This window comes from Artemia sp. Qi Xiang Cuo, chromosome 1, assembly GCF_049724085.1.
Source record: "Artemia sp. Qi Xiang Cuo chromosome 1, ASM4972408v1, whole genome shotgun sequence".
Classification (NCBI taxonomy): domain Eukaryota; kingdom Metazoa; phylum Arthropoda; class Branchiopoda; order Anostraca; family Artemiidae; genus Artemia; species Artemia sp. Qi Xiang Cuo.
This window is the reverse complement of record NC_142794.1, coordinates 84,708,889-84,723,817: the sequence shown is the minus strand read 5'-3', so window position 1 is coordinate 84,723,817 and position 14,929 is coordinate 84,708,889. Positions and strand designations below refer to the sequence as shown.

The window sequence follows — 14,929 nt, the reverse complement described above, 5'->3', positions numbered from 1 at the left end:
TCCTCCTCAAGTAAATATTTTCTATCTGGAAATCCACTACGCTAAACAAAATGGCTATCTCAAATTTTTATTGGATGTGTTTGGGGGAATGATGGGTGTGGGAGGGGGGGGCTATTTGCCCTCTAATCACTTTTGACTATTGAAAAGGGCACTAGCCCTTTGAATTTCCAATCGAATGAGCTTTTTTCAAGTTTCTATGACAGCGCCTTCTATATAAACCTTATATGCCCCCAGGGCATAACTTAAAACCCTGGCCCTGAGGGTTGTGGGGGAGTATCCTCCTAAAAAATATTTTTTCTATCTGGAAATCAACTACGCTTAACAAAATGGATATCTGACATTTTTGATTGGATGTGATTGGGGAAATAATGGGCGTGGGGGGGGGGCTAGGTGCCCTCCAATCACTTTTGACTATTAAAAAGGGTACTAGATTTTTGAATTTCCAATCGAATGAGCTTTTTTTGAAGTTTCTACGGCAATACCTTCTATAAAAACCTTATATGCTCCCAGGGCATAACTTAAAACCCTTGCCCTGAGGGTTGTGGGGGAGTTTTCTCCTCAAAAACATATTTTCTATCTGGAAATCAACTACGCTGAACAAAATGGCTATCTCGAAATTTTGATTGGATGTGTTTGGGGGAATGATGGGCGTGGGGGGGGCTAGTTTCCCTCCAATCACTTTCGACTATTAAAAAGGGCTCTAGCCACTCCAATTTTCAGTTGAATGAGCCCTTTTCAAAGTTTCTACGACAACTCCTTCGATACGAAGTGCCAGGGTATCGAGAAAAAAACAAAAAAAACACATTGTGCCCACATCGTTCTTTATTTAGGCAGCGCTAGCGCGCTGCCTATGAAAGACAGGGAGACATAAAGGAAATAAATTTCATCTGTCGTTTCAGATGAATTTCGTCCATATTATGACACGTTGTGTTTATTTTACAGCGTGAGTAGGGGGCAAAGAATTCTCACTCCCCTTCTGAGGTTCATGCCAGTAGGCCCGTGCCAGTTCATTTCAGTAGGAGTTTGAAAAAGCCGCATTATATGCAATATATGAAAAATAGTGCTTACCGCTTTGACAAATGGAATTGTCCTATTTTTACATTGCGAGGTTTTCCCAGTCAGCATATATGTAATTCCGTTTCAATGTTATGGAGCTTCCAGGATGGTAATCTTCCCTCCCCCCCCCCCCTAGGTATAAATGTATAACCTCTTTTCAACGCTTCATTTGTGTAACTATCCGGTGTCTACTCTGCATTGCGGGTGGCCGCCAGTGAGTGATTTCTCCTCTCTAAAACAAAACGACAAAAAAATTATCAAAAGAGGAAACGAAGTATATTCTTATTTGAATCCTGGTAGTACCTACGATTCCTAAACAATTTTTATTGCTTTCCGAATACATTTCAGTCTCTTGATAATTCAATGACCTTCTTAATCACCTCAAAAAACCTTTAATTTAACCCACTTGAGAACTCCCGATTTTAATATTTATTATTGTAATTATGTCTTATTCTTATTGTAATTATGTCTTATTCTTAGTTAGTAATTGATGTAAAATATTTAATTCCAGTTATTTTCAATTACTTCAACCAGATATAAAGCCATAAAATTTTTAACCAGCTCACATTCGTCCGTCTGCCTCGCACAAGTGCGCGCATCCTAGGAGTTAGTGTTCTCAGTTTTTTACAGGATATTCTCTGTTCTATTAGGTAAGAGTCTATATATACAAACTCCGAATATATTACAAAAGTAGAGATCTTCTGGGGTATTTTTTATATAGGATATATCGTGTTTGATTAGGTAAGAATGTTTATTTACATATTCAGAAGAAAACTAGAATTCAGTCATTTTTGTAGTATTAATTCAGCTCGGTTTTTGTGGAAATTGTGCCGCTGGAATTAAATTTTGTATACCAGCACGATAATCAAAGCCTAACTTTGGGTCACTAAACACTTATTTTAGGCGAGGATGGGCGCGGGGGGGGAGGGGTTAATTCAAATATGTTTTATTTGGAAACTATAATTATAAATAGTCGTCAAAAAGGCCTTCCATATTTTTATATATGACTTTACCAAGTTATTACGAATCAGTTATTATTATTTATTCGTAATTTCATAGATCTTTGAGGCGCGTTCTGGCTCTCCTGAAACCATTTCTGATGACGCTAATGGTTTACAAGAATATATCAATTAAGTGTTTATCCTTTAAATAAATTAAGATATTTCCATTGGCTAGACATTAGGTAAGCAGGAAAAAAAGAACCAAAAACCGAGAGAATTTATTTTGCTGACTGAAAATTTTCCTCCGGCTTTTTTTATTGTTTGACTAGCGTGTCTCGTTCAGTGCTTCCCTAAGCTAAGAATAGACCAAGGCGGCCACCTAGCTTGGATTTTTTTTAGTGAGGGGCATAAAAAAATTAGCTACTGGTGGTAATAACTTATTATTTCACCATGGGTAGGTGAGTTTGAGACATTTGTCCTTGTTCTAGTCTTGTATTCCTATTTTCAGTGATTATATAACTTGTGTTCATTCTACTTTTAAGAGTCGAACTGATTTTCTTTTATTTTGATTGACAAAGAGCAGTTCTTTGGATAATTGTGCAGAATGTTTCCCCTTAAAATTAAACACTAATGGCAAAAGAGTAGTACCTCCCAATTCCACATTCCCGAAAATAAAGTCCTCGCTACCATGAAAATTGTGCCCCCTTTCCAATAGGACCAGATAGACCGATAGGCTGTATACAAAACTTATGAAGAAAACAATATAGTAATAGAATTCCAACTTGGGACCCGTTTCCTCGTTCCAAAAAAATATTATTTGTTTACATCATCCAGTCGTAAATACAAACTAGCAAAACCAGTGAACTTAGTATTTGGACAAGAACGAGGGGAGGAAGGATGGGGATATGTTTGGGGCGAGGAGGGATGGGACAACTATCCTCTTGATTTCCACCCCCAAAAATAAAAATAAACGTTCTGGAAATTTCTTGTTGGCTCTCTAATTTACTTTCAAAAAGAAAATCAAAACTTACATCTTTTCGTTTGCAGATTTTTTTGATTTTTTGTGTGTTTACAAACATCACTTTTCAGAGATGATTTGGAGAATCAGTTTTCTTATGGAAAAATTGGAAAAATTGCCCTTCTCTCGTCTACGTGCTGGCTATAAGGAATATCTTTGACCATCAAAAATAAAATTTTACTTTTGAGTTAAAACTTGTTAAGTACTATAATTTGTTCTTGTAAGAGTATCTCTTGCACTTCCAGGAAATATTTTTTTTAATACTAAACCCAAATACGGTTTCTAAGATATGGCTAGTTTTTATCCAAAAACTATTTAGGAAAATTAAATGTTTCGCCTCTTGCTTTGATATAATAAGGTCTTAAGTACATAACCGAATCTATGGATAAAACCCATCCTTCTGATCAAGAAACATGTTTAAGTAAGGTAAAAATGTGGGCAACAATCTTCTTGCTTCGATCTTTATTTCTCACTTCCTTTTTCCTTATATAGAATGTCTTATGAAGGTGAGTTTGTAAATCAAGTTTATTAGTGGTAGAAAACCAGAGCGCTAGCTTCTTATGTTAAACTAACAGCTATAAAATCAATAGGATTGAATTGCTTTAGCGACATAAGTTTTGAAATGATTAATGAAACAGTTCACAGTAGCGAACTGTAGTTAATAAGCAAGGAGTGACGTGGCTCAATAGTAACCTAAACTCTAAAAACAGAATTTTGATATAAATAGATATATAAAAAAAAATCGGCTTATTATGTTGATTCCAAATATATAAGATTAATTAAGTTTAGTGTTATCCATCAAAAGCTACGAGCCTGAGAAAATCTGCCTGATTTTCGAAAAAAGGGGGAACTCCCCTTAAAAGTCAAGGAATCTTAATGAAAATCACTCGATCAGATTCATCGCTTCCGAGAACCCTATTGTAGATATTCAAGCTCCCATCTACAAAAATGTGGAATTTTGTAATGTTTTTCCAGAAGAATGATCACAGATGCGTGTTTTATGTATTTTTTCTGTTTTTTTTTGTTTGTTTTCCCCAGGGGTGATTGCATAGAACCATTGGTCCTAGAATATCGAGAAATGGATCGTTCGAACGGAAACTAAAATTTCTGGTGCCACCTTTCTCCTAAATGTCATCTGATGAAATTTCTAAGATGATCATTTTGTTCAGCATAGTTGAAAAGCCCAGTAGCTATGTCTTTGAAAGTAACAAAACCCCCACAGCCCCTGGGGAAAGGTTTTAAATAATGAAATTTGCCGATTGTTCACGGATAGTATTTTTACACAGCCATGTTTTCGGGGAGGTGGGGGGGGGTATTTTCTACGGGGATAATTTTCTTTGGGGAGGGAAATTCTCGGGAGGTAAACTTTCGAAGGTAAATTTTGCACTTGGGAAATTTTACAGGAATCCTATACGAACTTTTTTTTATTATTTATCTTACTTTCTATTTGCCGACTCATTTTACATGCAGAGATATTAAGGGGACTTTACGGGGGAATTATTTACCGGGTTGAAATTTTCTAGATTATCTTTCCATAAGCAGGAGGATTTTCCAAGGGAGAAATTCTTCATGGGGGAGAATATTCCACAGGATAAATTTTCCAGAGGAAATTTTCTGCGGGAGCACCTTTCTACTAGGGAGCGGGGGGGATTCTAATTTCCAGCTAGAATGGAGTTTTCCTGGTGGGGCATGGGGGTATTTTATGCGGGCAGGACTTTGCATGGAGGGATTTACCGTGAGGTGAAGGAATTTTCCATGGAGGGGCAGCCGGATTTCTTTACAGCAAAGAAATACAATTTTATATATTTATGATTTCAGTTTTGAGAAACATTATTTTGCTAGCCTTTTCCGTGTTGCCAATGAAGCTTTTTTGTTCACCTAACTGATATTACACACATGGGCATAGGCAGCATCTTGTGTAGGGGGGGGGGGCAGCCGCTTCCGTGATGTAGGGGGGAGGGATCTTACTATTACTTCCCGAGGTCCTTTGAATATAGGTCTTTAGAAACTAGTCATTCTATATTTCACTAAAACTCGGCCTTTAACATTTTCCATGTTCTACTTTTCCTGCAACAGTATAACATAAGAGACCCACAATCCTACTTCCAATTTCCAGAAAACGTAAACACCACAAAAGCGATTTGACACAAATCACATTATGGTTAGATTACAGCTTCTTCTAAGAATTCAACTCAAAAGTTTACAGTTAGGCAAAATTAAATATTAAAATTGGTATAGGGGAGACCGGCCCATGTCTAGCCAAAGTAAATAGTTTCAATACAAAAACCTATGGGGCTTCTGGTGGATTATAAACGCTCTGACAGATTGCAGTGTATTTTTTTTTTTAAAGTCTGACCTTAATTAATACTTTTACCAAAACCTTCAGATTGAATCAGGTTTTATGGTGATTAACTCTGAAATTTTGTTCAATTTTGTCTGAAAGCCTATGCCTAATTACAAATACTAGAAATCTCGCGTTGTCAACTCACATTGTATTCTCCTATTATTTGCCTGTTTTTGGCAGCTTCCGAGACGTGCCATCTTCACCAGTTTGCTGTTAGTATTTTTTCATCCTGTGGGATAGTGAACTCCCATGTTCGGCCACAATACTCAGGGTAAATTCGGCATGCCATACCATGGTGTCCAAAAGTGGGCTATGCTTGTAAAAGCTGTGTAAACAGCATATCTAAGGGTTGAAGGCAAGCTTAATACCCAAAACTGTGTTATTTCTGTCGTTGTTTAATCCTGTCAGAACAGTAGGTGAACTGAAGTTCTTTTTTTTCTGTTAAATTTCATTCAAGATAAAATGATTAAAAGTAAAATAGAAGAGAAAACAAAGAAAGGTGGCTGTGATCCAGAAGAAAATAAAATAGCAGTTCTTTTCTGTCTTATTCTACAAGAAGTCAGTTGGATTCTCTAGAAGTACCATGGGTGTCCCTAGAGGAACCCTTCAAGACTACATAAAAAAAAAGTTGGGAAGCTGAATATCCCTCTAAAGAGTCTGGACCTGAATTTCCTTACACCCTGTTACATGATCAATATTTACAGAGGAACAAGCAAAAAGACTAAAAACTTACTTGAAAACGATAGCTTATATGCTTTCGACTGTATTCCCCTAGAAGTGTGTAAATTTGCATACACTTACGCCATTATTAAGAGCATAAAAGTACCGGATAATGGAACTGCAAAGGTAGTGGAAACAGTGGAGGAATTACAGATGAAAATTGGTACCGTGGTTTTGTGAATTGACTTAAAACTCTATCAGTAGAAACTCCAATAAATGCAAGCCTATGACGGACAACTGCTTTCAACTGTCACAGTGTAGGAGCTTTCTTTAACAACCTGGATTGAGGCCTATATAAACACATGTTCAGACCACAAGACATTGGAAGTTTTGACGAATCAGGTCTGAAAAAATCCACAAGCCTGGTAAAATCATTGCACAGCGAGGCCAGAAGTAAGTTGGGAAGGTCACGTCAGCGGAAAGAGGTCAGTTGACCACGATTTGTGCTGGTTTTAATGTGCTGGGAACCCAGTCCCTCCTCTACTTATTTCCCCACAAAAATAGTGTCCGGAAATTTTACTCAGAGGAGCTTTACCAGGAACCATCATGATCAGCTCAGAAAACACTTCTGGCTGGATTACTGCCTCTCATTCTTTGCTTTACTTGCAGAATTTTATCAATCAAGTCAAACCCAAAAAATCAACAGGAAAAAAATATGAAAAACACAGAAGTGCTCACTGACAACCCTATGAAAGAATGCATTACTGCTAGGATATGAGCTGTATTTGCCAAAAAGCCCAAGTCCTGGAACAGAAGAAAGTCAGACAAGTGAAAAGACTAAAAAGCAAAAGGCGTGTCTCTGGCAACAAGAGTTACAGTTAGAGTGACAATTCTGATGTAGATGATCCTGTATACAACAACTCTTCAGACCCCAGCATAGACATTGAAGACAAGCCCCCTACCAGCAAATTCTAATTTGACACTGAGTAAGTCAAGGCTGTTGATTACATTCTGATTGAGCTGAAGAGCAAGAAAGGGAATTCTGTTCACAATGTTATCATTCTCAAAAGTAGCAACTGAAGAACTTAAGGTCCTCTTTTGGAAGAAGACTGGAGCAAGAGACTTTGCACTAACTGACGAGATGAATAGTGTCTTAAAGACAGAAGTTGAAATAAAACTTCCACCACTGAAAGGTAGAACACCAAGATTAGCGGAGCGGCTTACTTTTGGTGTTGATCAGTCAATGTATAATTTGAAATTAATACTCTTTATTTTTTTTTAAACCTTAATGAAATTCATTTTGTAGTTTTTTATCCTGACCAAATTCTATCTTAATTTTATAGCCTAAAAAAAAGCTTTAATGTTCCCCTGGTTACTTTCCTTTTTCTTTTGTCAGGTGGCCAAACATAAGGCAGAGACGACTGAACCAGTACCGGGATGGCCCAGGTTTGGCACTCTTGACCACTTGGATAGAGAAGCATCCAGGAGGAAAAATGGCGGCGTATTTCTAATTGTTTTTTTCAAGGATGGTATTGAATGAGTTACTTTTGCTTTGACATGGTTAGCAACGTCTTATCGCTTGAATCAATTCATTGAGAATTAAACAAGTCAAAATCAGCCGATCGTGGGCCAGTCTCCTATATATATATGTATCGGACCGAAAATCAATATTGAAGATCGAAACGTAAATGTTGATATCGCAAACGATATTTGGAAATTTCTGTTTATTTCCAGCTATTTTAACCATCTACCAGGTAACATCCAACAAAAAATTCCAACATACGAAAAGTTCTCCCTAATATCTATCGTAAATTTGAAGTTATAGGGGGGTGGCAGCTGCCCCCCTCTGCCCCCCCCCCTTCCCTACGCCCATGATTACACAGCATAGAATCAGTGAACTTTTCAAATGAAATTTTAAACGGGGGGAACCTATGCCAAAATTAATATGCAAATTTTGTTTTAATTTTTCATGTACCGTGAGCAAGATTTGAACCTATGTTAGTTGACAAATTTTCAGTAATTAAATAAGAAAAATAATTTTTTTTAGCTGAAAATAAGGAGTGACATTAAAATTTAAAACGAGCAGAAATTATACCGCATATGAAAGGGGCTGTCCCTCAACGCCCCGCTCTTTACGATAAAGTTTGTCTTTTTGCCATGATTCTACTTTTTAAAGTAATAAAGAACTTCAGCGTAAAGAGCAGGGCGTTGAGGAGGGACAGCCCCTTTCATATACGGAATAATTTCTGTTCGTTTTAATGGGGCTCCTTACTTTCAGTTAATTTTTTTTTATTTAGTGATTTAATAGTTCAATCCCTATCTATATTGAAAGAGTTTTGTCAGCATTTTTTCTACATGATTTAGCCCCACAGGCTAGAATTTATTTGATCTAGGTGGATGAAGGAGTAGTTTAGTTCCTGAAAATGCAAAATATGTAAGAAATTAAATTGCAATACACGAAGGAATAGAAACATAAATCCAGAAGCCAGTGATGACGGGAAAAGCGTAGCCCCCCTCCTCAAACCCAGTCGGGGTTGAGTAATGTTTAATCTGTCAAGTTTTTATTTGTATTTACGCCACCATGTCTATTGAAAACAAATCGTTGAGGACCCTCAGACATTTAAAGGTGATTGTTTCTTACAAAAACTTGTGGATCAGCCAACTCTAGCATTTATACCATTCGGAAAAGAAGTCAGAGGTGTTGCATTCCAAGCCTCTTGTTTTCGAGGGAGCAATATCCCTAAATAGAATGAAAATAAGAGTAATATGAATCCTTGGCCCCCTAAACTTATTCTTAGCTCCCTCATTTTGCCTAGAAACACAAATCGTCTCGTCTCCTTCGTAGTCCATTAGTCTTTCGCCTTATAGTTTTACATTAATTATGATATGTTATTTATACAAATTTAGCTGTTTCAAATCTTTTTTAAACTTTATTTTTCAACTTTTTAGGATTTTGTTTCTTGGTAGCTTTGCCCTCTTCTCATCTGTATTAATTGTAAGCAAGGAGATAAACTTCTGTGGACAAACAACTACCTTTTCTTAGTGACAATATAAAAGAAAAATGGAACTTAAAACAAGTAAGTTATATTCGAATTTAATTGCTAGTTTTATTTTTGGTTTTTGCAAGTCTCAAAAGCGCTGAAACCCACAGACAAGTTTCATGAAGTTTAGTTATACCCATCAAAAGTTGCACACCTGAGAAAATCTGCCTTATTTTCAAAAAAAGGGGGAAACACCACCCCCTACAAGTCATAGAACCTTAATGAACATCATACCATAAGATTCAACGTATTAGATAACCCCAATATAGAGGTTTCAATCTCCTATCTGCAAAAATGTGGAATTTTGTGTTTTTTGCCAGAAGAAATATCATATATGCGTGTTTATTTGTTTGTTTTTTTTTCCAGGGGTGATCTTATCAACCCAGTGGTCCTAGAATTTCACGAGAGGGCTCATTTGAACGGAAATTAAAAGTTCTAGTGCCCTTTTAAGTGACCAAAAAATAGAAGGCAACTAGAACCCCTCCCGCGCTCATTTTTGTTTCCCAAAGTCACCCGATCAAAATTTTGAGGTAGCCATTATGTTCAGCATGGTCGAAAAAAATAATAACTTTGTCTTTGAGGATGACGTAGTCCCCCACAGTTCCCGGGGGAAGTTCTGAAAGTTATGAACTTTGCCCAATATTTACATATAGTTTGGGTATTGGGAAGTTTACAGACTTTTTTAGGAGGGATTTTTTGTGGTAGTGGGGGGGGGGGCCGGGCGTTAAGTGGGAGAATCTTTCCATGGAGGAATTTTTCATGGGACATTACTATGAAAAGGGTGCCGGATTCCCCAGCATTATTTAAAAAACGATCAGAAATATAAGAAAAACAAGTTTTTCAACTGAAAGTAAGGAGCAACATCAAAGTTTTAAACGAACAGAAAATTATCACGAATAGGATTTGGTTTGCCCCCTAGTCAATACCTCGCTCTTTAAGCTAAAGTTTTTTTAGTATATTCATAAGAGCTATTTATTCTAATTAACGGCCTTTGTAATTTAGGGTTCATTCTTAAAGAATTGGGAAAAAATTTGAACTTTACCGTAAAGAGCGAGGTATTGATTATAGGGGGCGAACCCCCTAATATACGTAATAAAAATATACGAATATAGAAGTTCATTACGTACGTTAATTCGTAAATTACGTATATTTATTACTAATAAAAACGTTCGTAAATAAAATTAAACAACTTTCGAGAAAGCCATTTAACCAAAAAAAAGAAGAAAAAAAAATACAAATTTCGTTTTAATTATTCGTGTATGGTGAGCCAAAATCAAAACCTGTATTAATTCAAAGATGTTCAAAAATTAAATAAAAAAGACAAGTTTTTTTTTTAACTGAAAGTAGGCTAAGGAGCGACATTAATGCTTAAAACGAACATAAGTTATTCCGTATATGAAAGGGGCTGTCCCCTTCTCAACGCCCCACTCTTTACGGTAAAGTTTGACTTTTCTCACAGCTCTACTTTTTAAAACAATAAATAACTTTAGCGTAAAGAGCGGGGTGTTGAGGAGGGGACAGCCCATTTCAAATACGGAATAATTTCTGTTCGTTTTAAGTTTTAATGTCGCTCCTTACTTTCATTTTGAAAAACTTTTTTTTTTTATTTAACTAATCAAAAACGACTAGTTAGGTTCTAAAATGATAGAGCTAAAAAATGGCTTTCCTTCTGTCATACACTTTTAAGGAATAATACGATTGCCCCTCTTAATGGCTGTGTTGTTATTTCATTTTTAAATACGAAATCATTTCCTTCACTGCTTACTGTCTTCTTTTGACTCATGAGGAGCCTCAGAAGCAGGTGATCGTCATTTTGCAAATTCAGCACTAGAACTTCAGTTTCTTAAGAATTTGTTTTTCAGATGATGTACCAACTCTAACGCAACCGGCTTTAAACCTACTGTACCAACTTTTGAGATTCCTTATAATGCGAGAAAAGGGGGGGGACAAATTTGAATAACGATGAAGAGCGAGATTAAAAATAGTGAAAACATTAATATAAGAAATCTGAATGGAATTTATAGCAAAACCACAACTATTTAGCCCCCTCCCTGCGAATGGACCAGGCACAGGAAATTGATGAAAGGTGAAACAAGTCCTTCTATGAGAAAAAATAACAAAATAACTTGCTGTGTCATACAAATATCCTAGAAATTGTCAAGAGGAACCTACTGTTATTTTTACTTTTGCTATAACTGAAGTTCATATTCTTGGTCATGGGTATGCACTGGCGTCGATTGGGGGTGGGACGGGGGGCAGTTGGACCCCCCCTCCCATAAATTTAAAAAAACTATTATATAGCCCATGCTACTCGACTCTCTGGATGTGGAACTTGTTTGCCCCCTCAATAAAAATGCTGGAGCTACACCCCTGTAGGTATGAGTACGACTAACGACATATTAAAAAAAGGTACTTATGAATTAGCCAGTACACACTCGAGAGGTGACGTTAAGTTAATCATAATGAAATACACCAAAATATGATGAAAATACCATACTTTAGTAACAAATTATGGAAACTACAACAAAGAATTATGGTAAGGGAATCGTAAAGCACGCAATATTCAATACCTAAACCACAGTTCATATATTATCCAGTATGATCATTCTCTTTCTCAACCATTATAAAAACCCGGACCGGGGTGCGAGTGCTCCGGAGAAAGTTTTGGCAGATATAAACATGTTAGACATGCTATACAGGTTAGTCTATTTCCGACCATTTCCATCAAAGTGTATTGAAACAAACGGAAATAAAGCTAATGCAGAAACAGGCTAAACAAGCTAAGGCAGAAATAAGCGGGAGGAGCTTTTTGTTCACGAAGACCAGAAATGATCTGCGATAAGCTTACTGGTATATTCTGTCTACTGTGACCTAAACTAACCCGACCAAAATACCATCTCTAAATATTTAATAAAAATATACTTACAATGTAGATTTCAACTGAGAGTGTGTACTGGCTAATACACCAAAAAAAATTATTGCTTTCTATTGAAAATCTGGGCCTTTAGAGTTGAAAGTTGGGGTAATGCTTTTGAAAATAAAAGAGAGAAAATCTGAATTTTTCGGTTTAACAATCCTTTGATCATTGAAGGTTATGGATTGTAGCTGGTACACGCCTAAGAATTTATTTCACTGCTCAGTTAAGAGATCGAAAATGATTAGTTCTATGGAAAGTATAATAAACTGTAAGACAATTCGCTAGAAACCGCATCTTAAAATACATCATGTGTTAATGATTCTTATTTAAAACCCCTCTTGCTAAGGCCTTCTCAATCCGCATGGTTGATCATGAATAATTTTACCTTTATTTGTTAATCAACTCATGAGTCATGGACAACGCCCTGAACCCCACATGGTATGGATAATTCATTAGATACATCATGAGGATCTTGTTTTTGTTTTAGCAATGCACATTATTCACTGGTGCACATATTATTTACTTACACAAAATCTCAGCTGATATCCAAAAATATGAAAACTATATTTTTTCAATAACTGTCTTATCGTTATTTTAGATGGGTGGCTAAGTTCCTCCTTACCACCCCACAAAGTAGTATCGGATCTAGGTCATGTTTGCTTGTAGCAAAACAAATACAAATTTTCCATATCATGGCAGTTATAATTCACGTTCTTTTTCTTATAAACTGCTATGTAAGTTAAATGTATTGATTTTAACATCAAAATGGTATAATTAAAAATTAAGAATATCCAATCCAAGCATAATAATCCTGATAGCAACTTAAAGATTTTGCGAGTCTTTCAGTACAAGAAGCCTCATCCGGTCACAGCAGGATTCAAATTCTGCCAACCTTTTCATTACTTATCGAGAAACTTCTACTGGGAGAGGAATTGTAATATATGCTATTCTTTACCCCCCCTCCCCCTAATGTGAAAATATATTACCCAAATTTTATTCTAAACTATTATATTTTTATCATACTTTGTTTTATTTCATTAGCATGAACCAAACTTCACTTTTCGCGTGTTGCCTGGATACTAAACAAGTACCGAAATCTTAACTCCAGGGACGTACTTTCAGGGATGTACTTAGAAGGGTCTACACCCTTGAAAATATGTATGTTTTTCGTATTTTTCTCATTTCATTTATATAATTATGAAATAATTTAAATATTTTCAGTTTTTGACAATTCCCCCCCCCCCCTAAACAAGAATGCTTTAAATATGTACTTCGTGAATTAAAAGCTATTCCATGCATGTACATAAAAAAATTTTTTCCTAAGTTTGCAATAGTAATGAAACAAAATTGATAATATGAATACGAACTGTCCAAACACTCTGGAAATTCAAGATTTCTTGGGAGGGATAGGGCGTGACCCATGCCCCCCCCCTGCGCACATTCGTGACTCTGGTAATATTTAAACCACAACTTGTCATTCAAGAACTTTTAGGAATTTTCATTCTTAAGCTGGGAAATTATCTCTTAAAAATGTAAATCGGTAAGACATGAGTGTTATAAGGCATGATCCCAGAAACATTTTCGTTAGGCAGTGGACCGACGAGAAAACTGATGAATGAACCCCTTGACGTTTTGTAGGAAATGTGGATGTCAAATCTAGGAGCCATTTCCAAGAACTTTCAAAGATCTATTATGTGTGCCTGAACACTCCGTCCAAAAATAACAACAAAGAAACAATATAAAACTTATATTCGATGTCAAAATTTTGAAGGACAAGCCTTCAGGTTAGTCCCCGAAGCCGCGCCACGCCGAAATGACGGCGGCGAATGTGTGATTTAGTATCGGCGGCGGCGCACCGCCAGGTGTGCTAAAATTTTTTTGGTGCCGCGCCGCCTATTTTAGACAAGCGGCGTGCCACGGTGCGCCAATTTTTCTGATTAAAAATAATAATAAAAATTCCACTTCACCAAGGACGTTCAACCTCGATTTTAGTAAGGATTTTTAAATGGTTGGCTAAAAACATACAGGAACAATATGACTTACTTGTTGTGTTTATGTTTAACATCGCATTGTTCCTATAAAATCCCGTGTTTAGTCATATCCTTCTTGTTAATGATTTCGGCTAATGTGTGTATAACTTTGAAAGTTTGAAGTTCAAACATCTCCTGTTCATCAAATACATACGAAAAGAAAATGAAAAAACAAAACAAATAACAACATCAAAAAAACACTGTATACAAATCAGATACCATGGCTTAACAACACTAACAAGTTTAAATAAGCGGTTACATCACTTCAGTTACAATCTATGTAACAAAAGTCAGTTTGTTCACTCTGCCTGGAGCCATTGATCTTTTTGCAGTCACTATTAGTCCTGTAGTGCTTAAACGCCGTTGAGCTGGGGTATTAGTGGCTGGTACAGCCTTAACTTGATAGGCGTAGACTGCCACTCGCGGGGTTTGATGCTACCGTTGGACCTTGGGGTCCCACAGAATGCCGCAAATATGCTTTTTCTTTGTATCTGCTGAAATAAGTTGTTTTTATAAGGGAGAACAAACCTGCATCTTTACCATAGGGCTCCTGTGCCCTACACTACAAGAGGAACTAAACTGCACCTTTACCCTCTTTTCTTATCAACACGGAATAACCCTCCAAAATTCTTTTCTGAAAGAAGTGGTAAAGTTATAACGTTTCAAGTAAAAGTTTAAGGCTACTTTAACTTCAGTGTGCTCTGCTAACTGTGCAATAAAATGTAATTCATTTCTATAGATATATTTCTATACTAGCTCTAGATAATCTACCAAGCGGGAAACTACCACAAATCAGTATCGATAAATACATGAAACCCAAAACGACCAGAAATTACAATAAATAACCGAGTCAAACTCGAAACAAGCAGAAATTAACATGAGTTGGGCTCAAAACCCCTATGCCTTCCCAAGGCCAGAACAT

General features: G+C 36.5%; 1 protein-coding gene across 1 annotated transcript in view; it reads left to right on the top strand.

Moving 5' to 3' along the window:
- Nucleotides 1–1,567: 1,567 nt before the first annotated feature.
- Nucleotides 1,568–14,929, top strand: part of LOC148956837 (putative inorganic phosphate cotransporter) — a 64,661-nt gene continuing 51,299 nt past the window's right edge. Inside the window, exons 1-2 of the mRNA XM_089096556.1 lie at nucleotides 1,568–1,706; nucleotides 8,969–9,096. Coding sequence (XP_088952682.1) covers nucleotides 9,081–9,096 — 16 coding nt within the window. The 5' untranslated portion in view covers nucleotides 1,568–1,706; nucleotides 8,969–9,080. The remainder of the gene's footprint in view (nucleotides 1,707–8,968; nucleotides 9,097–14,929) is intronic.